The following is a 25,470-nucleotide window of genomic DNA, read 5'->3' as shown; positions in this document are numbered from 1 at the left end:
GCTGGGGTGATGGTTGAGTTTAAAGCTCTTTTCCAGCCTGGTGGATTCTATGTAGGGGGAGACCTTCTCTTGTTCATTATGGCTCTTTATGTGAAAGCCCAGTGGAAAGAGGCAGCTGGAAGCACAAAAGGCCTCAGAGGGCTGCAGCTGACTGGGAACATGGGAACTATTCTGCTGTGCTCATGGCCGGGGGGATTTCTGCACACAAACTGTGCAGCTGAGGCTGCAGTGGGTCTGGCTGTGATGAACTGAGTGGCTCTTGGTATGGAGTGGTTGGGTACCACGATCCCTGCTTGATGTGACACAGGACAGTAAACCCATCTGGTATCCTTCCTCTTCAGAAGGTGATGGGGAAGGGCTAGTGTGGGACTTTGCCCTCCTTGGCCAGAGAGCCCACCCTGCCTCTCTGTAGGCAGGTATTTTGTATCTTGGATGGCTATTAAGGGAACTGGAAAGATTTGTGTTATTGATGCATTGTCATATGGGGTTTGTGTGGCAAGGTTTTGGTAATGGGGGGGGCTTTTATGGGAAGCTGCCAGAAGCTTCTCCCATGTCCGATGGAGCCAGTGCAGCTGGCGCTGAGTTGAACCTACCACCGGCCAAGTCTGAGCCCACCAGTGATGGTGGTAATACCTCTGTGATAACGTATTTAAGCTCTGGGGGGGAAACCCGCACAAGAGCAACTGCAGCAGAAGAGAGGAGTGAGAATGTGTGAGGGGAACAGCCTGCAGCCCCCAGTGCTGGTGGGGAAGGAGGGGACAAGGTGCTCCCCCTGCGCTGTGTGTTATAAGCCATGGAGCTGCCTGATTGATAAGACAAATGACCCCACCAGTGCTGCCTTCTCCACCAGCAAGCCCTCGAGGAGCACGACGCCACCACATGCTTGCTGCTGAGCCACCGTCCTGATACTCCTTGTTTGCACAGACCCAAGAAGCTGCAGCAGTTTTGGGGGCTTCAGTGCTCTAAGTTGGTGCCGGTTTCTCCTGCAGGGCCTGGCAGTTACACCGTGGGCACCATGTCGGAGCGCTTCGACTGCTTCTACTGCCGCGACTCGCTGCAAGGCAAGAAGTATGTGCAGAAGGAGGGGCGCCACTGCTGCGTCAAGTGCTTCGACAAGATCTGCGCCAACACCTGCATCGAGTGCAAGAAACCCATCGGAGCCGACTCCAAGGTGAGCGCGGAGCACTCGGATGGACGATGAGCGGGAGAGGGGGAGCTGCTTTGGGCAAAGCACTTGGGAAGCGAGGGGCTGATTGCTGTCAGTTTGCCAGTCATTTATTGCTCCGTGTCTATGGCAATAGCAACGTACACCTGAGCTGAAGGGAACTTGACCACCAGAGGAGCCCACACTTACAGAACCTCCAATCTCAAAGCTGTTGGTCTGAAGCATCTTTTGCTGCCCTGAAAGCCCATGGTGAATGCGACTGTTGGGCATTTGGTCAGTGTCCTTCCCTAAACTGCTTGCAGCTCCAAACACTGAATTGTGCCAGGGAACTAAGAGATCTGTGCTGCTGAGGCTGATGGGTTTAGGGCTCCTCAGTGAGCGAGAGGGGCTTATTGCTCACAGCATGTCTGTTCATTCCAGGAGCTGCACTTCAAGAACCGCTACTGGCACGACACTTGTTTCCGCTGCGTCAAGTGCTACAAGTCCCTGGTCGATGAGCCCTTCATGCTAAGGGAGAACAACAAGGTTTGGTGTGGAGACTGCACCACCAATGAGGATGCACCCAAGTGTAAGGGCTGCTTCAAGCCTATTATTGCAGGTACTGGTGCTGTGATGGAACTGCCAGGCTCTGCTCTAGGGCAGAACCGTGGTGGGCTGTCAGGCTGTGGTGGTTGCAGATGGGGGTATGGGGCAGCAAGGGGGAAGGCTGGAGCACCACAACACGGTGCAAGTTCTGAACGTTGCTCTCATCTGAACCCTTTCATTCAAGTGCTGAAAGGCTGCTTTGCAGTTAACCCTCATGTGGAGAGTTCACCTTAGTAGTTAGTCTTAAACCATTTGTACCAAAACCTTTGCTCTGTGAATCAGGGGCCTCTTCTCAGGCTCCTGTCTGATAAATATTAAAAGTAAACCTAGAAGGCCCTGGCTGAAATCAGGTACAGAAATTAACAGCTCATCCCTTGTCCCCATTACAGCCACTGCACAGGGTGGGGAGTTTGCCACAAGCCTGAAATCCCACTTAACAAGTTATTTCTGTCTGTTGCAGGAGACCAAAACGTTGAGTACAAGAAGATGGTCTGGCACAAGGACTGTTTCACTTGCAGCCAGTGCAAGAAAGTGATTGGATCCGGGAGCTTCTTCCCCAAGGGTGATGACTTCTTCTGTGTCTCCTGCCATGAGAATAAGTTTGCCAAGACCTGTGCTAAATGCAAGAATGTAAGTCCTGCCCCTTTGCAAAGGCAATGCCAGAACTCGCTGTCCCATGTCTTGTGGGAGCTAGAAGAGTAGAGCAGGAGACAGATGATGCCAAGGCTCTACCTATGCTGATGTTCTTTCCTTGATACTGCTGCAAGCAGCTGGTGGTGTAACGCTGTGGGAGCTGATGGTGGTTGTGCAGTGCAGTATCTGAGCAGGGGTGGGGGAGCCCCAGGTTATTTGTGGCGCCAGCCTCAGCTTCTCTGGGCACCCTGTGCCAGCGCCTCAGCACCCCCACGGGGAAGAGCTTCTGCCTCAGAGCTCATCTCAATCTCCCCTCAGTCAGGTTAAAGCCATTCCCCTTGTCCTGTGCCTGCATATCCGTGTCCAAAGCCGCTCTCCAGGTTTCCTGGAGCCCCTTTAGGTATTGGAAGGCTGCAGGATTCCAGGCCAGAGGAACTCACTGCACTCTTTAACTTCCATGAAAACCCTCCAGCCCATGCATGCACCATCTCTCTTCCTCCCTGCCACCTCTAAACCCACCCCTGCTCTTTGCCTCCTAGCCCATCACTTCCGGAGGCCTCACTTACCAGGAACAGCCTTGGCATTCCGAGTGTTTCATCTGCTCCAACTGCAAGAAGCAACTGGGCGGGAAGCGCTTCACGGCTGTAGAGGATCAGTTCTACTGTGTTGAATGCTACAAGGAATGTGTTGCCAAGAAGTGTGCTGGCTGCAAGAATCCAATCACAGGTACGTTGGAGTAAATGCAGCTTGAGGGCACTGGGTGCTTGAGGCTGGAACAGGGATCCCCACAGCCCTGCTGCTCACACCAGAAGCAGGCCCAGTATCCCAAGCCCAGTCCCAGCAATTCACGTACGATCTGATGATAAGGGATGGAACTTTATCTCCTTCAGAATTTCCCCAACTAGAAGTGTTCCATCTGTATCTTAGTCTAGGAACCTCAAGTCTACAACTGCAGTGTTTTATTGCCCCAAAATGACATCTGCTTCATTTCTAATGTATTTTACTGGATTACAAAGCTGACCCCTGAAACGTGGGGCTGTCCATCCTGCCAGTCCCATGAGACTTCCATTGCAGCCTGAGCCCATACCAACCAAGCAGGATGTTTGGAGCCCAACTGCTCCTTGCTCTAAATCTTAATCCTCCCTTCAGCTTGGCCATTTCCTGGAGAAAGGATCCAAGGGGAAAAGCTTTATTGTAGAAATGAACCACCCAAGTTTCAAGCTACTAAGAGCAGTAATACTGAGCAGCCAACAGTGTGGTTCCATTGCGATTTTGGCTACTATTTTAGGCACACAAACACAGCTTGTGAGACTGCAGGAGCATGGGATGCACTTAGAATGGGAGCTGCTGCTTGGTGGGTGAACCCAGCCAAGGGAAAAGCTACTATCGCCGTCCTATAATTGTTTTCTCTCCTAGCAGGATTTGGAAGAGGAACCAGTGTGGTTAACTACGAAGATGAGTCCTGGCACGATTACTGTTTCAAATGCACAAAGTGTGCCCGTGGCCTGGCCAACAAGCGCTTTGTTCGCCATAATGGAAAGATTTACTGTGCTGAGTGCCCCAAACGACTGTAAGGAGCAGACTAGAGCAGAGTTTAGAGCCCTGCTTTCCAAACCAGGCCTGGGGAAGGAGCAGGTTGTTGCATGTTAAGCATTTAAACGTTTTTCCATTTTAGTATAAAAACTAAAGTAGCCTCAATAGACTGGGTTTGACTTCTGAAGCTCCTGCAGCATAAAAGCATGTAGTGTTGCAAAGATCTAACCTTGTTTCTAAGTAACTCTTAGCGTAAAGACTTGAGATGCTGTTAGACTTAGCAATCCACATACTACATAACCTGTGTGTGGCTTAAACTAAAAGCTGGTTTTAAAGTTGCCTGGTAAACGTTTAAGCTTGGCACGGAAATGAAGTGGGTTTGACAAGGCATGCTCAGCTCAGAAACAGAGATGTAAAGGTTGCACCTTGATTATGATGCTTTTACAAGTACATCACATACATTCATTAATACATTACATACATCACATCATTAATAGCAGCTCAATAATGAATCCCTTAACTTAGCTACTGCACCAAACTGCAACATGTGTATGGAATGGCTTCACTTTACATATAACAATGTTTTGGCAGTATATTTAGCTGTAGTTAAATTCCCATCAACTTGGTTTAGTCTCGCCTGCTGCATGGTTTGCCCCAGTTTTACTCCTCAGCTTTTTTTATATCATTGTTTAAATGAGGCTGTCCAGATACAATTATTAATCCATTAACAAGAAGGCGATCTTTCACCTACACCAAAATGCACACGCAGTTACGAAGTGCCTTTAAAACAGCTCAGACTACACTAGCTCTCCTATCAGTGTATGGTTTATGATTTAATAAAAATGAGGCTTGTGCCTGCTTGGAGTCCTGCAGTCTGGAAAAGTGGTTTTTCACTTACACAGTGGCCACCTCATGGGGCTGAGCTGTTGAAATCGAGTCTCATGCATTGCTACTGGCAATGCCAAGAGTCAGCTGTGGTGCCATAGCACCCTTAAAGAGCTGATAACCAAAGCAGCAATTTCCATAAATTCATCATCTTTTGAATATGTAACTGACACTGGACCATCTGCCAGGAACAGCCTGTGTGAAAAAGCCCTTTGGAGAGAACACATGTGCTGGGACTGTCCATGCACAGATCTACTACCCTTCTACTACCCTTCAACACTGGCTTAAGGTTGATGTGTTTCTTCCACAACAGTGAAACACAGAAATTGTTACCAACTGGATGCTGCTCCAGTTATTCATCCCCTGTTGTTCACAAGCACCTACCAGAAACAAAGAGCTCTTGCAAGAAAACACAAGACAGCACCTTGCTCTATTCTTGACAGTCACTGCTCCCCTGCTGGACTCACCCTCAGACCATAAAGGTGTTGGTGCTGCAAGTGAAAGGCAAGAGCTTACAGTGAAAAGCAAGTTATGAACATGCCACCAGCATGTACAAACACAGCAGCAGCCAGAGGGGTTTGTTACTACAAATAACTTCCCAACCACACACTCACCAAAGAGACTACTACTAGTTTTGGGACTCTGCAGTGTGGAGTAGTTACCAGAGCACACCCCAAGGCAGGTCAGCGTGGCAAGGGGTTGGAGACTCCTAGTCAGGTAACACTTAGCATTACAGAAATAAAGCATTTTTCAACTGCAAAGTTTATTTAACAGTGTGCAGGTATTTACACAGAGCTGTAACAGACAACAGACAGTATCAGCACAGAGAAAAATCCCAGCATCTTCTTGTTAGAATGATTGTCTCTGCCGGAGGAAACAGCTATCGTACAAAAATACATCTGTCCTTTCACCTAAGGCACTGCTCTAAAGGCTAAAACAGTTCTACTGCATTCAGAGTAGCAAAGAGAGAGTAAGAAGGCTGAGTGAGGGCTTCCTATTGCAACTGCAACGTCAAGGAAAGAACATGTTTAGGTCCAGCAAAACTGTTTGTGTTTAACCATTGCAAGCACAGCTGCCTCTGGGCTGCTTCATGGGACCTGAAGGATCAGCCCATGGGTTATAGCAGGATTTGAGACAGCTATTCTGTAAAGTAACCACTTACTTACTTATCCAGGATCTCTCTTACAGGACCAAGGCTGCAGTCTTACTTTTAGTAGCATTTTTTCAGGAGATGCTTAGTTAATCTCTTCATGCTGTAAAAAAGCAGCCCGGTTGAGGTTAAACATTACTCAATGCAGGCTTTAGGGGAAGGGAAATACATTTGCAGCTTGCAGCCACTGTTACAAAGCTAGAACAGGAAGACATCAAATAACTAACACGGACAAAACATGACTTCAGTGGTCTAATACTGTTATGTACACAATAAAATAATACTTCCATAAGTGTAGATAAATAAGGAATTCAAAAGGAAACAGTTTTAAAAGCAGGACATGTTAAACTGCACGATGACAGACATCTCTAGGTACTCAATGTAATACATTAGTGCACATGCTGTAAAATGTTTTGATGTTTGCCAATAGATCAAAACATATTAGTGATGGTCCAACAATGCATTTGGAAACTGCCAGTATTGTCACATCAGGAAATAAGGAAGTTTTCTTCTCCATTCAAAACTGAAGATGTTCAATTCTGCAGTTTTAAACAGCACCTGAACCAACGAGGAACAGCATTGTTCTAGGATGCTACAAAAGGAGTTCGGCTTTAACCACACACTGAATGAGTCTTGTTTCATCAAGTGCCAGTTTAGGAAGATGCAAAATATGGCCAGGATCGAAGTGGGAAGCCTCCAGTGGCACACTGTTGTACATGACAGTGATAGGAAAATTAAAAAGAGAGACTCAAACAGGTTACTGTGAAGGGAAACAAGTGATACTGGAACAAGGAAATCTAACAATTAGCTAAACGAATGGAAAAGGAACATCAGCATGAGTTTCCCTGAACTGTTTCAAGGTGCAAAGCAGAGGTTTGGCATCCCTCTCCCTGGTGGTTTTTGTATGTTTTTTGCAAACTTGAAGCTGGATAAAGGTAAACAAGCAGCTTTTCAGAACAAGGCCTTCGGTACTTGGTAAAACACTGGATTACTGAAGTGCACTCAGGTTAGTTCCAGGTCTCTAGTGTTCACAGTTCTGTCCAAAGAGTAAAGAGAAGAGAACATTTAACCATCATAACTGTCTGCACGCCCCATGGTCTATCAGCACTGTCAGAGGCTACAGCCAGGCAGTGAGCACCGAGCCCCCTGGTTACTTACAGTCCAAAACCAGTGCAGTAGCTTCTCCTTTTCTATCTATGAACTACGTATTAAGCCACATCATGTCTGACCATTTTCAAGCTCAAAATTAAAAGGCAACACTTTCTTTACTAAGAGGTTAGTGACTGATCAGAACCAAACGCCACCAGCAGCATCACGCAGAAGCCAGTTAGTCGTGGCCTCAAGGGAAGTCTCGCTAAGGCTGTGCCCATGGGACTACAAGACGCAGAGTGACAGAGGAGACTCAGGAAACAGTTCAGGCTAGAAAAGTGCTACACTTTAATTAGAGAAAGTGCTACACATCACTGGAGGAAAATGTGGATAGAAAGTCTTGCTTCTTCAGCTACCATTCATTTCAACTGCTGACACAGTCATTTCTCTCCTGGAAAGACACCTCTTGCTGTGAGCATGTCCATATAGCTTTAGCTCCAACACCAGACAAGTTCAGTCTTACATGAACTAGCTTGCTGAAGCCTCTCTGACAGGCTATGCTGTACTGCATCAGGGTCTGGCTTCTCAAGTACACGTGGCTTCAGATGCAGCCCTGCTTCTTTCAGGAAAAGCCAGAATATTTTGTGTGCAGGTTTACTGCTCCTCCCAAGATGTAGCACAACCGTCTGCAGAATTTAAGGTTGGTGTTACCCCTCCTCAGTGAAGTGAAAGGCTATTCTACAGTAAGTAGGGGGGACAGCTAATACCTTGCCAGAGAGCTCTGTAAGACCACACTGGCCAGCATCATGAAGTTACAGAAGGAGGGGAAAGGTCTTGTCTGTAGAGTTACATCAGACACCTTTTAAACTGTTTGTTAGTATCTTCAAAATTAGCATGTGCCATTTAAGACATCTTAGAAGCAGCCTGAAATACACCAGATGGGCTTGAGTGCTGGTAGGAGATACAGGAGCTTCACAGGGACTCAGCTGTGTCTTTGGAAGAGCCTTAATGATGGGCCTTAGCTCCTGCCTAGAGCAAGTCCCTAAAAAGGCATCAGTTGGTGACTCCTTTTGACAGGGTTCCAGTTACAAGCACTAAAGAAAGAGCTTTCCCTCCAGTCTACACAGTGGAAAAAGTGCCTTGAAAATAAGAAGCTGTAGTTAAGGCAAGGAGAGTAAAAGCAAGGAAGTAAATACCTAGCCAGAGGAAGAGACAGATAGGGAAGTCAGCTTGGATTACCTGACGAAGCATCTATAGGTTTGGTCAATGAATTCACTGCACCATCTTCCTCAAAAGCCAATTTGGGACTAGAAGGTATTGTAGCAGCATCATTCAAGTTTTGATTACAGTTACCAGCAGAGATGCTGTCCGAGCTCAGTTTGGGTGACTTGGAATGTACTCCAATGTCAATAAACTCCTCAAAAGTCCATGAACTGGCTTTTCCATTAAGGTTCTGAATAAGTCCAACTGTATGATCAGCTTCGTTAACACCCAACTCCACCGAGGCATCCATAACCATTTCTTTTGCAGGATGGCTAAGGAAAAGAAAGAGAATGGATACTTGTGTTATCATCTCTGCATGTTTAACCTTTAGACTGATTACAGGCCAGCCAATAGCAGCCTGCAGGCTTTGCAGAGCACTGAATATCCTGAAGGGCATTCCCAGACAAGCTGCCACACGGGATCTCCCATCCAAGAGCCAATGGGGAAGAACAACTCACCAACACAGAGCCACTTTTTACTATACTGATAGCTCTCAGGTAAGGTCTGGCTCCAGAAAGTCCTGCACCATTAAACCCCTATCTTAACAGTGTGATTTTTGACTTTCTTCTCCAGTTAAGACTTTTCAAAACCAAAACTGAGCCTCAGAGGAATATTTAAAGCAGATTCAAAATCTGAACCCAAATCAGAGTGATCCATTTTCATTCATTCTTAAGAAAATCAGGAAAATGGCTTTATATTGCATCACTCAAGGAATGAGATTAATTTATCATCACTTAAAAGAGTTCACAATGTCATTTCTCAATCATTAGCATTTAGATAAGCAATTGGAACGAGCATCAGAGGACAGATTTTCCAGTAGTAAATGGAAATGCTTTATGTTCAAAAAGATAAAATCTGGAATACTAAAACTAATTCCCATTAAGGGAGGCTTTTATAGTGTATCTGGTGTTTCAGCACAGCTGAAGATGTTCTAGAGCTTTCTGTAGGTTATTCTTCCTTTTTAGGTTTGTTCCCTCCCCTCTTGAGTAATGCTTTAATGACAGAGGGGGGCAAAATTTGAGGCAAGGCTACACACACCACATTTAACTTCAACAGAGAGACATGTTTCTTGTGCGATAGATAACTGCTCTGACAGTAAAGCAGCCACCTACACAGACTCACCTGGAATCCTTTAGTTCAGGAACAAGTAGAGACCCCTCATCACTTTTCAAGTCACTTCCATTCATAAACACTTCAGTGCCCTTCACCTCGGACACCTCTTGCTCCTCAGACTGTGCAGAGGTCAAGCTATGTGCAGTCTCTAAACAACCCTCTGCCTCCCCCTTGACTTCCTGGAGCAGGTCAAGGCCATTCAGTTTTCCTGAAAGTAGGGGGAAAACAAAGAGTAGTTACAAAAGAGCTTCAGTAACAGAATTGTTATTCTAAATGATTAAAAGTGCCAAATGACCTTTCCTAGCCAAAACTGGAGGCACTTGCCTTCAACAAGCCGCCTCTAACAACATGGAATTAATTGTCCATCTTTAAAAATACATTGTAAAATGAAAGCATGCTGCCTGCATGTCACTCCCAAATCACTTCTGCACTTAATCCTTCTGCCTGTCTCTTGTGCTAGGGAACAGGCAATGATCTACTCTCTGTTCCAGCACAGCCTCCTTGGCATTGCTGGGCTGTGTCTGAGCTGGTCACAATGCTATTATTACACAAGTGACCTTTTAAACATCACCAAGATGCTGACAGCCACTTATAATTGGCTCATCAAGTTTCCTTACCTGGTTGATCAGTCTTCTCCAGACCCAGCTCCTCCTCCTCTTCAATATCCTCTCCCTCCATAGCCTCCGAGGCAGACTTCCCTTCATTCTGCAACTGAATTGCCGGAGCGTTAGTCGAAATAACCCACTACCCTCTAGTGTTCCACAAACAATTCAACCACAGCTCCTGTGCAGGCCTCTGCTGTGCAGGACTAGTCCAAAGGCTGAGAGACACTCAGGTCACCCAGCAACACACGCTCTGCTAAGCCAGAGCCTGCAAAGGAACGTGTGGGACCCACTTCCACCTCCTACCTATCGATCATTCCTGAGCTCCTTTCCCCTCCTTTCTCCAAGGTGTATGCTAGACTGATTTTCAACTATATGAAGACTTGGGTCTTTGAATGTCCAGAGAAAACCAGCTACTCCTCAATGTAATATGCATAATTTAACACAAACCATAGGTCACTACATTAACAAAATACATCCAGTTTACTGTAGCAACCCAAGAAGCACCCAAGATTTGCTTCAACCAAGCAGACGAAGGCAGGAGTTTAAGTCTTCTGAGGAAAACCAGCCCCATCAGACTGCATATAGTTAAATAAAAAAGAAACCCATTAATAACCAGATTTTTTAACCAGTCTGCAACTGCTAACGTCTGATCACATTTTTTATAAGCCTTGAACAAAAATGCAAAGACTTGGTCAGAATACACAAAGCAGAAGAATACGTACAATGGGAAGCTACTGAAAAATCATTCTGGTGCACCAGAACCTTGCACTTCACATGGAAGGCAGTGAGTGTAAGGGTAAGAGAGGAAGACAGGGTACAAGGCAAAGCCTTCTCTGGGAAGTACCTTGGATTCATTTTGATCTGATTTTCGTGTTCTTCTCATTATTTCTTCAATCCTCTGTTAAAACAGGGAAGAGATTCACAATGACACACAGAGCTTTGGATTTCAGCATTCAGTTTTCAATCATTCTACATTTTCCTATTTCATACATTGACTTCTTTATTCCCCCTTTTTAAAGCTCACAAGCCAGAGTTGGCTTTTTTAAAAAGCCCACACTACTTCTATTTAAATTCAGTTTAACACCTCAACCACCACTTCGGGCTGAGGAACCTCTGCTTCCAAAGCAGTTGTACCTTTTTCCTTTCAAGCCTTTCCTGCATATTTTGCTGCATAATTCTCTCTCTTTCCAGCCTTTGCCTTTCAGCCTCTTCTTGAGCTTTTGCTTCAGCTTCTTCTCTCTGAGAAACAAAGCAAAAAGACAAGAGCACCCAACGCACAACTCACTCCCAAGAGTCAAAAGCAGAGATTCTGGTTCAACGCAGACAGGAACATCAGACAATCTCTATTGAACATTCCCATACACTGGAGCTAAAAGCCAATTACCCAGTCACTGCCATGACACAGAGGTACTACTATGACATTCAGAAACTCATCCGAGAAGAAAAATTATGTGCATGGCTGTATTAGGAGTGTGCAAATGTTCTGAATGTTGTTGAGCTACTCAGGGTTCCAACTATGCTTCAGGAGGAAGATTTGTGTCCAAGTGTTCAAGGCCAGGTTGGACAGAGCCTTGGGTGACATGGTCTAGTACAAGGCATTCCCGCCCATGGCAGGGGGTTGGAAATGGATGATCTTAAGGTCCTTTCCAACACAAACCATTCTATGAGTCTATGACTTGTCTAAGAAGGATAACTTACAAAGTAAGAGGACAGTGATTACATCCTAAAGGTGGCAAAGCTAACTTAAAATTCTTAGCAGTCAGGTATTGCTACCAAGATACTTGATGCTGAGCATCTTCTGTTCCTTCTACACAGGAAAATCTTTGCCAGTATGGTCAGAAAGAAGATAGAAGCATAGTTAACACTGGATAATTGTTGTAAACTTCAACATAAGCTTTTAAATAAACGTTTAGACACACGTCAATGCCATCCAGCTCTTTAAACACAAAGAATCTCATTGTAAAACTGCTTTAATTTTCAACATTCACTGTATTTAAAGAAAGTCCACTTGCTGTAAACCAGCTTCCTTCAGTTAGAAGGATGCCTTTGTAAAGGTACTAGCTGTGGAAGACTATTTAGCAACAGGAAAAGCAGACCTGGAAACACTCCCCTTCCAGATGACTTTCCAGACAGACAACTTCCTTGTAATCCACAGCAGTAAGCTGGTGAAGCGGGCTCAGTACAAATACTATGTGTGTGCCAAATAGCATCCCACATGGCTAAAAACACTTCCCAAATACCTGCTTCTGCCCCACACTTGAATTCGTGAAATGTTGAAAGAAATATAAATCAGATCATATAGACTAGAGCATGGAAATGACTTCAAGACATTCTCAAATCCATCTCAGACAGGATGAACTCTGCTTTACACCATTCCTGACAAGAGATTTGTCAAAACTGTTCTGTGGAAGAGAATCAAAGCCAACCCCCTCAAAAACACAGCAGCAGCTTGTGTGAGGAGCACAGCTGGAGCCTACAGATAAGCAGACCTGGTGCTGGAGCTCTGCAAGTTTCTCCTGCTCTTCCTGTTCTTGGCGGATCCTCTCCTCTTCAGCTTGTCTCTGTTGTTCCTCATTAGCCAGCCTCTTCTCTTCCTCCTGCTTGCGGAGCTCTTCCTCCCGTCGTGCTTTTTCCTCAACTGCTCTCTTGGCCGTTTCTTCTTCTCTGATTCTAGTGTTTCCAAGATACAGGTTACCAAGGGGGTATTTATCCCTTGAAAAGTGTGCATGCCCATGAGAGACCAGGAAAGCAAAACAGTTCTAAGTTATCCAGTCACAAAATACCTGCGCAAAGAGACCTTCTGGTGTGGATTTACAAGCGCCACCATCCAGACCAAAGGAAAAAGCAGAATAACTGGGAAGAAACGATCTATGAATACATAAATGTTCTTTGCTGATTAAGTCAAGGTTGCTCCAATAACAGAATGTTTGACTGAGAGCTGGATTAAGCAACAAGTATTTAATAAATAGCATCAGTATCCATGACATGACTGAAGCTTTTCATCACTGTCAAACAAATCTGTGGTCTGAATTCCAGAGATACACTGGAGGTGTCCACTGCCTGCTCACAGACATATCTGATGACATTACTGACACAACATCCAGAGCAGACTATATGCAAGTTTATGACAGCTTTATACCCATGAGTGAAACACAGACAAAATCTGATGTTCCACCATGTTCACGGAAGCACTGATAGGTGACTCCTGATCTGGAATAAAGTTAGTCACCACAGAGTTAATAATTGCTTTTTAACAACTTCTATGCAGTGAGCCAAACACCCACTGATTTATCACTTTGAATTACCTGGCTGTACCATTTCTGATTCAGATTTTGGATCACTAGTATGAGATTTAATGTACATCAAACCTCTGCCTCAGTTCATCAAAGGGAAGCTAAATACAGAGGGGTTGACTACTTCAAGACAAACACAAACAAACCAAATACCAGTGGTGTAAAAAGCACATTCTAGTTTTGACTGGTGCCTGGATGGAAAATGCAGCCATGATTTGCACAAGGCCTGTGCATTACATATATACTGAGACATAGACTGACGATACACACAGCAACCTGCCCTATCTCCAGTGGTGCTAGCGCCTGTCTCTGCTTCAGGAACTGCATGAAGATTTATAGTAACTAAAAGCTTAGGAAACACACAGCTGAGTGTCCATTCCAACCACAGCCCACCACTGAAAGCATCCCTTCCTTCTCCTGAACTATTACCTTTCCTCTTCCTGTCTCTGAACTCTCTCTTGGTCTTCACGCTCCCTTTGCTCCCGTGCCAGACGCCGTTTCTCTGCCAAGATTTTAGCAGCTTCTTCAGCTGTGGTGGTCCCTGCTACTGTTTTGCTACTTGATTCTGCAAAGGTGAAGAGAAACTGCTGTTAAAACAAGCCCCAGAAACATTAAATTAAGATGTTATCACTGCGAGATGAGATCTTTCTTTTGGCCACTTCACTTATCTGTTCAATCAGTGCTCATCACTCAGTGAGTACACCCCATACCTAAAGGCTCACAAGAGCCAAAGGGAGTCCTAAAGCGGTGCAGAGCAACAGTATCTCACTGACACTCATGTAATAACAATTCATTTCAACTACACTGATCCAGCTATATTCCAGATGATACGGTTATTGCCCAATTACTACAGTACTTAAAAACACGTTTCTGAAGAGACATGTTTATTCTGTAACACTTTCAAACACTTTAAAGAAACCTGAAGAAAATACTGCACTAGGAACTGCACTCGACTGCCTTCTAACAAAACTGAACACACATGACCCAAAAGAGCAAGTATTTTTTTCTCTGGTTCCACAACATTATCATTCATGCCTCTATACTCATAGGGTATCTTAGGGTGCAAATAATCACCATTCTATCTGGCCCTGAAGGCACACACTAATGACTTCAGTAATACCATATTTCTACACATTTCAGCAACAAATCAATTCCCAATTTACATGGAGATTGGGACAGCTCCAGCCACCAGGACAGCAGCTATTTGCACAGGCCTGCAGTTTATGTTTCATCGTGTCCTGCCTGGTGTTGTGGTGTCTGAACATCAGAGAGGCTCTTACAAATCAACATGAGGAAAACACCAAGCGCACACTCTTGCCATTAGTTGCTCTCAATATATAGAAAGAACTCTTGATTTTGATCAGTTATTCCCACTCTCTAGAAACTGTTTACTGTACAAACTCTATTACTGTTTGTAATGTGACTTAAGAACTCACCTGAATGCTCAGAGAATTAGCTTTTGCTGTCAGCAGAGCAACAGCATCACAATGTTGGTGAAGACCTGCCTTGCTTCTTTTTAGCATTTCACAAATCGGCACCTATGTGCTTGCTTAGCACTTAAAAAGCCTTCAAGTTAAGGTAATTTGAATGAAAAATGACATCAGGGTTTGATCAGTTATTTTGCTCCTGACCTCAAGGCAAATCATTCAAAACAGAATGCCATCATTAGGAACTTTAATACCTGGAAAGCTGCTTAAGCCCCATGGACACGTAATCACTGCCTGCAGCTGTAGGGAATAATCACAGAGTAAACCCTCAGTGGCTGAGTCACAGCAGTGGTTTGTGCCTAAAAATTGTTCCTGCAGCCCTAGGAAAAGCAGCACTAATGGGGAGTGGAATCTTCTAACATTTAGATTTAGCCAATGCTGAAAAAGCAGCAACTCCCCACATTCTGATCTGGGCAAAAATTTGGTCATGTTGGTGCAAACAAGAATCAGCCACAAGAGTTCCAAATTTGAACTCAACCAAAAGGAGTCCTGGTCCTCCTCCCTGAGCAGGAAAGGCCACTTCTTTGTAGTTATAAGAACTATCAGCAGGATCTGCCTACTCAAGACTTGCATGTGCTTTTCTTCCCATGTTCTGCAGCTTCCATTGTTATTTAAAGAAGAGAGGTTTCATTTAGTGTTGCCAGTATACAACCATGAAGAAATCAAGCTGCCTCTCTCCTCCTCTGCCACTTGAGTGTCTTGTCAGTTTGGACAAGTCACTTTTTACAGCAGAGGTCATCTTCTATAGTGCACTTGCACAGGAACCAATGCAGCAATCCTGGTTTAACACAACTGCGATCTCAGTTGTACCAAAATTGGCTGACATTTTAAGTGTCAGGTTTAATCTGTTTTCTGCCTCCTCAAAATTGAACCTAAGTAACACAACTCAATGCTCAGCAAGAAGCCTAAAGGTTTTAGGCTTTTAGGTTATAGGGTTGTAACATGACAATGAGAGCTTGAAACATGATGAATATCTGGTATTGAAAATAATAGAAGAAAATTAGTCACAACTATTCGGAACACCTCAGATATGGAAAAAACAGGGGGCATAAAAGCAGAAGAGAGGGTAGAAGACCTCAAGTCTATGGGGAACCTTCTCATTGCATGTTGACTTTTGAAGCTTTACTGATGTTTTCCATATGGTTACTTCAACAGTGCTTTCATCTCCAAGCACCCTTTGTACAGTCTGTTTCCATAAGGCAGGACATAGGACTTCCCAATATGATTGCTACCATGCCTTAAGCATTTTATACTCAGCCCTATTTTCCTTGTGCTCCCTGTCATTCCCAGTAAGAACTGTCTTTTTCTCAAAGGACCTTTTTGTGATGGAAGCAGAGAGAGGGAAACAGGCAACAGAAGTGTCTCAGAACAATTGTGAAATGTCCTGTCAGTTGGATGGAGAGAAGATTCCAACACATTTCAAGGCAAGTCATTTATTCACAATTAATCTAGGAATCATATTCCAAAACCTTCACTACCACAATACAAAAAAGTGAGGCTCCATGATAGTTTATTACCTATCATCATGCATAAGGTGAGAGCTCATGAAGGAGCACTTCTTATGCTTTAAGTTGAAACAAGCCTTTTAACTCTGAGAGAAGCTGCGATAGGCTGTGCCAGAAATGACAACTGCTCCAAGTCACTGAAAAATAAGAAGTGTTTTACTGCAGAACAGCATATTTCAGTTGGAAGACACAAAAACCAAGACACAGACTTGATTGCTGTCTGTCAGCAACAAGCAATCAAGTTCAGTTTGAAGGAGAAGAGATGGTATGAAGGTGCAAGTGCACAAAGCTGAGAGCAGGTTGAACCTACAGCACCTAGAGACTGATTTGCCACATGCCACTCACTGATGTACTCTGACTTCAGAAGCTGCCTGGAATATGGTATTGCACCAACCCACAGGGTAAACTGCCTGCATAGAGGTGTAAAATGAAAATTGGCTTGAAAATTGAAAGGCACTTTTTAAGAACAAAGATTTTTGCCTCACTTGGCAATATTGCAGCGTACCAACACATTCAAAGAGATAATGAAGTCATCTCTATGCCCACTATTTCCTTATCTTCTGTGTCAAAGAGCTTCACCAGCCCTAGCATGAATCACTACCAAGATGAGTAACTTGAGGATTAGCAATAAAGTAAAATAGATAAACTGGGTTAGCACAGTTCCAGAAGTCAGTGTAGAGCAGACAAGGTGGGGCATCCAAGGAACAAGGACGGGTGTTCTTGTTCCAGAACAACTGGAAGATACAGAAACAGGACATATTGTTATGGAGGTTCCAACCAACCAATGACACAGATCACAACTGACTATGCCCCCTCTGAGGCATGCAAGACATTTACCACAGTGATGGAGCACACTGAAGGATGAACATTCTGACTGCAAAGATAAGCGATGTGACACTGAAGACGGATGTGTGACTTCATACAAACTTCCACACTGGACTATGACATCCAGGCTTCCTTCTAGAGGAACACATGCTCAAAGAACTGTACCATAAATGAGTTCTTTAGCTGACTAACACTACTCCACATCCTGAGCAGTGCCAGGAAGAGCCTCAGAAATAACAGACAACTGCAGCAGCAGAGGAATGCACAACAGGAACGTACATGCAGTGACATGCAGCAAGCATGTGTTCCCACTTACCTGCTGTCTGAAGGATTTCCACCCCCAGTACTGCCCATTGGCTGTAATTACAGTCCAGAGATCCCTCCTTTTCCTGTTAAGTCTCCCCTAAGTTCTCCAAAGAGAAACCTCATCAGAAGGCTCTCCCAGATTCTGTTCTGGAGACAGCAGATGGCATTCTTCCAGTAAGAGAGACAGAGGCTGGGCCTACTTGTCACGATGAAGAGGACTAGGAAACTAATTGCTTATCTGTTGTATGTCTCTCCTTAACCTACCATGCTAATTTCTCAGTGTGACCTGTGAACTGGCCACTGCTTCCTGAGGCAGCAATGATTACAGGAATCAAGACTGAGGCAGCCTTGTAGCTTTGTGAGAACCAGCTCTCAGCCTGTCACGCACCAGGAGCTGATTTCTCCTCCAAGCAGGTCCTTTACACAAGCAATTTTAAGAACTCCCAACCGGACTGAAAGCCCTTTGCACAGTTAAACTACTGACTTTGCAAACCTAAGCTAGGAGATCCCTCAACTTACTGTGACTGAAGTCCAAAAGGCAAACAGGATTTCTGCTTTCCTTAAAATTATAGTGCAAGAAGTAACACTGAAAGCTCCTGACTTAAATCTCCAAGTGAAATAAACCAGCTACTGCACTAAAACCCGCACCCAAATGTCACCACATAAAATTACTGTATAAATAATTAGCAATGAACAGCTGCTGCCTTAAAGCATCTTTCCCTCCAGGACCCTGCCTCACACACAAATGATTTCACCAGTCCTAGCCCACACCGGAGATGTCTTGAATAAGGTGTCAGTCATAGAGAAGCACTCACCTTCTTTGGTCTTTGTGCTAGCTGCTACCACATCCCTGTCCACGGCTGCTGAAACACCTTGCTCTTGTCCTGTTCCTTCTGTGCTCTTATCCTTTGGTTTGCTCTCTGCTTCAGTTTTCTTTTTGGTAATGTTCATAACACCAGGCGTGAGAGGTGGACGTTGGACGGGTGCTGATTTAGAGACTGGACTAGGAGATGGTGGCCTCTGTTTTGACACACCAGGGGAAGGTGGGCGAGTCTTCTGCCTGTTGGAATAAGCAATGTTTTTCATGGCTAACATATAACTGAGGACAGCAACTGCTTGGGTTAGTTTACATCACCTACCTCCCTTCTAAAACAAAATCCACCCACAAATTACTCGTGCCTTCAACATACAACTCAAATACAGGATTCCAAAATACCCTGGGCACCCAGACTCACTATTTGGGGGCTAAGATCAAATCAGGTTCATCATTTAACTCCACATCACCCTGTGATTCCACTCCAAGAAACTTCCTACGCTGATACAGGCAGATGAGTCTATTCAGCAGCTCACATGCTTCCTGTTGCTTTTAGTGCACAGACTGTACAGAAAAACAGGGTGTGTGTTGTCTGCACAGAAGAGACAGAGGTTCAAGTAAGAGCTGCAGCCCTACTGTGGAAAAGAGAAATCGGACCAGAACTGAGGTGCTTGTGTGTGTAACATGGCATAGCGTTGGGCATCCAAATTCTAACAGCACAGCTGTCCTGAGACAGGAAGCATCCTTCCTTTTGTTGTGAATAAAAGGAGATATTTAACTTGATGCATACCTAACTGTAGAAGGTGATGGAGGACGCTTCACCAGATTAGCAGGAGAGGGGGATCTTCTTCGGGCAGACACAGAGGGCGAGGGAGGGCGTCTTAAACCAGAACCTGGAGATGGTTTGTCTGTCTCTGATTTCTAATGTGGCACATAAGAACAAAACAATGCTCACTCTCTAGAGTGCAGTACAGAGGAGTTGCTACCCCAAAATAACTTCTCAACAAGATCTACTTTATGTTTTCTTTATGTTCCAAAACACAGACCCAGTCAACACGTTACCTAAATTAAACTCTGGGAGCCATAAGGAGCAAACAATATGCTTAAGGATACCAAAGAGATCAAGGACCATAAAATCCCAACTTGATTTCAACACAGTGGTTTTTAAGTCATAGAATCCCAGCCTGGTTTGTGTTGGAAGGGACCTTAAAGCTCCTCCAGCTCCAACCCCTGCCCCAGGCAGGGACACCTTCCACTAGAGCAGGTTGCTCCAAGCCCCTGTGTCCAGCCTGGCCTTGAACACTGCCAGGGATGGGGCAGCCACAGCTTCTCTGGGCACCCTGTGCCAGCGCCTCAGCACCCTCACAGGGAAGAGCTTCTGCCTCAGAGCTCATCTCAATCTCCCCTCTGGCAGGTTCAAGCCATTCCCCTTGTCCTGTCCCTCCATCCCTTGTCCAAAGCCCCTCTCCAGGTTCCCTGTAGCCCCTTTAGGCACTGGAGCTGCTCTAAGGTGTCCCCTTCAGGTGCCTTCTCTTCCCCAGGCTGCTCCAGCCCCGCCCTCTCAAATGCTATTGAACATTTCAGTAAGCAAACTGTTGAAACAGGATCCAATCTTGAGCTGTTTTCCCCCATCCCAATTAATACAAACCTAATTCCTGTGGATTTTCAACAAACCTGGGTTGAATCTGGTGAACTTGCATCAGATGAAGATACAGAGGACTTCAATCTGTCGATGCTACGACTGCGCACGGGCACTTTAGGAGTTGGGACTGGGGAACTGATGGAACTGGCTGAAGCTGAACGAGGACAGAGGTGAGATTCTATAAAAGTTAGGAATTTGACAAGACAAAACGAGAACCAAGTGCACAGCATAAGAACAGGAGAAAAGGAAGAGGGAGAAAGAGAGAAAGAAAGATTGTGTGTGTTAGAAACCATACAGAGAAACACCACAGGCAGTGCACATTGCAATGGGCCACGGACACAGACACCACCACCACACAATTAGTACTTTGGAAGCAACAGCACCAAGAATAAAACCATTCTCAAAGCAGCAGTCTGGAGTAGGTAAAAATAAAATGCTTTTCCAAAAACGGCCCGAATTTGTATGCACCAGTGTTACTTTCATTTTATCAAGCTGCATCTCATCACAAATACCTCAGTTTTAATGGCTTAGCATCTTTCTTTATGAGTTCTTCATGACAGGTTCAAATGTGAAGCATGTTTCCCCCACACTCAAGGAGGAAATCTTCCTTCTTGTCAATGAGCAAACACTTGAGTAAATCACTGTGATTATTGTGATAAAGCAGCATCACATTAGGAATCTGGGCATTACTTTGCAACCTTTTCTTGTGAAATAAGCATTTGTACAACACTATTCTACTTTCCCTCTCTGATCCCTTTATCACTATATGCTTGTGCCCTTTATCCAAGTTAACAAATCAAAATAGGTGGTGCAAAAAGAAACCTACTGAGAGGAAAACATCAACCATTAAACTAAACTACCCTTCCTACCTGAAGTACCTTCACACGTAAGACACTGAAAGCAACTGTACCTTCTAATTGCTTTTTCACTAACATGACACAGGTAAGCATACACAGGTGTAAAAATAGAGACTGGAGTTTTCTACAGCCTGAATAAATTGTGACAGATGCAGCACTTGATTCTGTAACTTGGAAAATACATTTTATTTTTATATAGACAGCACTTGTGCAAGACCTGCATTCTGTGTGTGCAGAGCTTGTGCTAAAGCAGAGGTACTTCCTACTGAAATGAAGGAAGTGCCTTTAAGTAAACTGATGAAACCATAGAAGTTATCTTGAATTCAGCAAAAGTGAATAAGTCACATGCTGTCAGTAACAGTGAAAAAGATGGGATTTCCTCACATGACATGAACTGAACTATTCATGATAAATAAAAGTGGCACAGAGATAGGTGTGCAAAAATATGACCACTGACCACAAACCAGTACATGAAAAACTGATGATTACACAAGGGGAGCAGTGCAGAAATGCCACTGGTACCAACAAGGACCAAGTCAAGTGGCACAGGATTAAAAATAAAGATGGAATAACACACTTCAGAGGAAACAAGCAAAACTGGAATGCGAGTTGTAAGGTAAGAGAGGAGAAAGGACTCCACATTGGTTCCAGGTGTGCATTACTGGGCCATTATTGCAACCAGTAACAATTATCAGACATGTGGGATGCAGCCAGGGCTTCCCACGAGGCAAATTCCTGTGCTAGTATTAAGTTGAGGCACAGTGTGGGCTTATCAGCTCAGTCTGGACCACTATAAAATTGCTCAAGCCAGCAAGGGCTTCTCTATGATACCTATAGTATCTTCTCCTGCTAGTATACCTCTACTTCCACAATCAGCCTGAGTGAAGCCAGCTCAGGGCTCCCCGTTAAGATAACCCCTTTGTCATCTTCCTACAAGAGTTTCTCCACCTAAATAAATTCAGGCTTTGCATTTATTCCTTGGAGCCTCCTTTGAAATTATACACTTGCTTGGGGTTTTTCCCCCTTTCATTTCTTAGCACTGATGTCTGACCAGTGCGTCTCAGGTTCATTTGAGACTACACCCAAATGGAGATCTCTGCCAGTTAAAAAACAAACCCAAGCCCAACACCAGCATCTGGTTCTCTGCAGAGCAGTTAAACTGGCACTGGGTTTAAAAGCCAGTATTACTCTATGGTTTTGTAAACTAAACATGCAACGTGGCACACGAATTGGTTATTACTGACCAGAGAAAACCTTGGGTAAGTTGTGTTACACATAACCATGTATTAACTGTCTGATTCACACTGAAGTGTAGCACAGTTAACAACTATCATGCAAGTTCTTTCAACTGCATAGGACTTGGAGGCTTTGCTGCCCTCCTGTTACCTGAGGGATCCTGTCCATCAGCCGATAATGTAGCAGCACTTTTACTCCTAGCTAAGGAGGCCTGTGTAGGGGCGAGGAGGCGACTGAGTACGCTACTGTCCAGAGGACTGAGCTGGGAGCGACGAGCTAAATGATGGGAACAAATCAAAAAGGATCCAACATGAAATCATATAATGAAAAAAAGACAAGCAGTACAAAGCAAAGGAAGGCTGTGAGCATTGCTGCAAATCATAACAGCTGTGGAAGAAAAATACTGAGGTCATGGAGAGGGAAATCCGAACTGAAAGCACAGCAGGGTTAAACACTGCAATCTTATGTGGCACTTCTTGTCCTTGGCTTGCTTAGTACTAACGTGCAAAGACTGGCACGTGTACAACAGAGGTGAATGCTGAAGTCAGTCAAAGCACAAGAAGTTTCTGACCTAGCTCTTCAGAGCTCTATTCTCTAGATTGCAGGCAAGGCTGCTCTGGCATCATGAACAGAAGACTTGCAAGTCAGAGTGCATGGTTATGGTCAGGCATCATTTGCACACAGATTCACACAGACAGCACCCATCACCCTCCCGTACAGGAACGATTCTAAAGCAGAATATCATTTCCACTGTTGGCAAGGGCTGCTAAAGGAAAGTTTCAGAATTGTTAACTGAAAGGGGAGAAACAAGTTAGAAAAGTTGCTAGTCTTCAGCTTTAGGAAGCGTTCCTAGAAGAGAGGTTATCTGTAACCTAGTGGGGAATACACAGACCAAAGGAAACTGAAGTGAGAACAGGTTTCTTCCTTCACCTGCATGCACAAAGTTTAGGCCAGCAGCTGGAACAGAGAAGTTGCTTTTAAACCGAATAAAGAAAGAGAGCTTAAAAGTAAAGGTAAGATTTAACTAAGAAGCGTACACATCAGTGACATTTTTACTCTATTTAAGCCTATCAGCTTTCAAATACATCTCTCTCTAGCAGAGAGACATTCTGCTATCTGCTTACAGATAGCTGTTTAACAAAGTCAAAGTCTTTCTTTCTGGTCCAAAGGGACAAATTTAACCTTTACCATTTACAATTTTATCTTCACCACTGGGTAACTAAAAAGCCATTAAAAAGTCCTAAAACCATAAGAAGCAAGGAAGCCAATGAAAGGTGACCTATCCAAACTTTATACTGTGAATAGCTTTAAAAAGAAGTAGTCAGCTTTATGAAACAACCACCTGGTTTTTCTTCCTTTTTCACTTTTTCTAGTTCTGGAGAGGATTGGAGTTTACTATTCATTCTATTCAAAGATGTGCTCCTCTTCTTTTCTGTTCCTCCTAGAGACCAAGCGTAAGGAAGATTATTTTTAACAAGACATTTAGATATATGATTCTCTAAACTACCATTCCCATCCTTTGCTTTTGCCAGTCTAAACCCACTGATCCATCATTATGAAGCACTATTTTCTCATGAGTTAAATGGTTTGGCTACCATGTGTCTCCTCTCCCCCCACCCTGCCACTTTTCAGAGGAATAATGCTGGGTTTTAGACACAGTTACCCAATCTCTGGCACTGCAACCTGCATAACAATATTTGTGCCACAGTTCACAGACTACATACACAGCAACGAAAACCTGAGTAAAAACACTTACAATGAAACTGGGACATGGTTGAATGTTACAGAATCCCAGAGTGGTTTGTGTTGGAGGGACCTTAAAGCTCCTCCAGCTCCAACCCCTGCCACGGGCAGGGACACCTTCCACTAGAGCAGGTTGCTCCAAGCCCCTGTGTCCAACCTGGCCTTGAACACTGCCAGGGATGGGGCAGCCACAGCTTCTCTGGGCACCCTGTGCCAGCGCCTCAGCACCCTCACAGGGGAGAGCTTCTGCCTCAGAGCTCATCTCAATCTCCCCTCTGGCAGGTTCAAGCCATTGCCCTTTTCCTGTTCCTACATCCCTTGTCCAAAGCCCCTCTCCAGGTTTCTTGTAGCTCCCCCCTTTAGGTTTCGGAAGACTTCAAACAGGAAAAAAAGTCAACTTCAAATATCCCATTTACTGCCTCCCAATTCTCAAAACAAACTGGTTTCTAGCACCTTTCTGTTCCACCTGTGAACCTTTGAGTGCTGACTGCTGGGAATGTGGAGGAACTTTGTTATTCAGTCTGTTTAATGAGGCACTTCTCTTTGTGGTACCTGGAAGTGAAAGTGCATTTATTAAGCATGTTGAAAAGCCCAGAAGTCCCCTCCAGCACTTGCCCCACTGCCCTAAGATACAGAGTAATTAAATCACTTTATAGCATGAACCCTTCAGAAGCAGGAAAACTGGATAGGGGAAGAATTACTCTATATAAAACATTAATTCTGAGACTGCATTTTCTGTCATCTGATTCCAGCCATCTTTTACCAATCAGCCATTTCTCCTTAGTGCCAGATCAGGAACCACTCTAACTCGTGGGGTGATCCAAATCAGCCAGTTAGTTGACCTCTACATCCTGACCATGTGGATCAGTTGAAGTCCTGTCCAAATGTCTTGTATTTCAGGCCACCTGGGAATTTCTCCTCCCAAGCAAATCAGGATTCAAAGGATTTCAAGTAAATTTGAAAGCAATCCCAATTAGTTCATAATCAGTGACTTTGTTAGCAGCTTCGCTTGTGTTTTACAGCCCTGTTTCTGACTCACACTCAGAGCTGAACCCTGCAGACACATGATATATAAATATCATTCTAAATCACAAGCAGTCCCCAGTGACTCAGAGCCCCTGCCAGTACAGATACACTGACTTCCCCACCAGGCACACAGAGTAGGAGGACAAGTTTTAGTGCTGCATCACCTCCCAGCATGAACCAGCAAAATCACTGTGAGCTGTGGCCATGGCAGGGATTCTTCAGCACACCCCATTTGATGCAAGGCTGCAGACTGACAGAACACTGCAGCACAGACCTAGGTGAGCTTGGTTTTGTATTAAACAGCTCTTAGCTTATTAATGCTCTGCACCACTTTGGAAACACAAAACCAAAAGCATCTGGGATACAGATGAAACACTGGGAAGAATCCCCATAGGGAAATCTCAGGCTAAACAAACTGATACGTGCTCATGAAAATAGTTTTTAGTTTTCTTAACAAGCAGATGAGGACAATTCCTTGTGTTTCCTAATTTCTTTGGGTTTTATATTTGGAGAAGGTAAATTGCCATGATTTGCAGAATGTATTGGGATGGGCAGAGGGAAGAAGGCAGAGGACACGTACATGTACAGGGTGGGAAAGGCAGAGCTGACTCTCATTCTCTACATCCCTGTCGAGATTAGTTGTGTGGTGCTATTTTAAACATGACAAGCTGCAATCAGGAGCTTCATCCATCATGAAGCTGCAATTCAAAATGAG

The 25,470-nt window shown here is 44.4% G+C and overlaps 2 protein-coding genes across 3 annotated transcripts in view; one reads left to right on the top strand and one right to left on the bottom strand.

Moving 5' to 3' along the window:
- Nucleotides 1-970: 970 nt before the first annotated feature.
- On the top strand, nt 971-3,965 carry FHL1 (four and a half LIM domains 1). 2 transcript variants are annotated; one of them, XM_010014685.1, is made up of 5 exons: nt 971-1,171; nt 1,586-1,763; nt 2,211-2,380; nt 2,923-3,109; nt 3,803-3,965. In XM_010014685.1, exons 1-5 carry the CDS (start codon nt 1,016-1,018, stop codon nt 3,955-3,957), a joined length of 846 nt encoding a protein of 281 aa, XP_010012987.1. In that variant the 5' UTR covers nt 971-1,015; the 3' UTR covers nt 3,958-3,965. The 2 variants fall into 2 exon arrangements, with proteins under 2 accessions (XP_010012987.1, XP_010012986.1); XM_010014684.1 differs by having other exon boundaries at nt 3,800-3,957.
- A 4,105-nt stretch (nt 3,966-8,070) lies between these two features.
- LOC104401009 (MAP7 domain-containing protein 2-like) overlaps nt 8,071-25,470 on the bottom strand; it is a gene marked incomplete at its 5' end in the record, with an annotated part of 29,256 nt that continues 11,856 nt past the window's right edge. Inside the window, 13 exons of the mRNA XM_010014686.1 lie at nt 8,071-8,575; nt 9,426-9,624; nt 10,034-10,127; nt 10,866-10,919; nt 11,156-11,260; nt 12,511-12,691; nt 13,744-13,879; nt 18,253-18,497; nt 19,042-19,172; nt 19,926-20,071; nt 22,137-22,262; nt 23,329-23,427; nt 24,183-24,281. Coding sequence (XP_010012988.1) covers nt 8,266-8,575; nt 9,426-9,624; nt 10,034-10,127; nt 10,866-10,919; nt 11,156-11,260; nt 12,511-12,691; nt 13,744-13,879; nt 18,253-18,497; nt 19,042-19,172; nt 19,926-20,071; nt 22,137-22,262; nt 23,329-23,427; nt 24,183-24,281 — 1,925 coding nt within the window. The remainder of the gene's footprint in view (nt 8,576-9,425; nt 9,625-10,033; nt 10,128-10,865; nt 10,920-11,155; nt 11,261-12,510; nt 12,692-13,743; nt 13,880-18,252; nt 18,498-19,041; nt 19,173-19,925; nt 20,072-22,136; nt 22,263-23,328; nt 23,428-24,182; nt 24,282-25,470) is intronic.

Source organism: Nestor notabilis, unplaced genomic scaffold (genome assembly GCF_000696875.1).
Source record: "Nestor notabilis isolate BGI_N333 unplaced genomic scaffold, ASM69687v1 scaffold8545, whole genome shotgun sequence".
Lineage (NCBI taxonomy): Eukaryota > Metazoa > Chordata > Aves > Psittaciformes > Psittacidae > Nestor > Nestor notabilis.
Note: the sequence above shows the minus strand (reverse complement) of the source record. Positions and strands in the feature narration are given on the sequence as shown.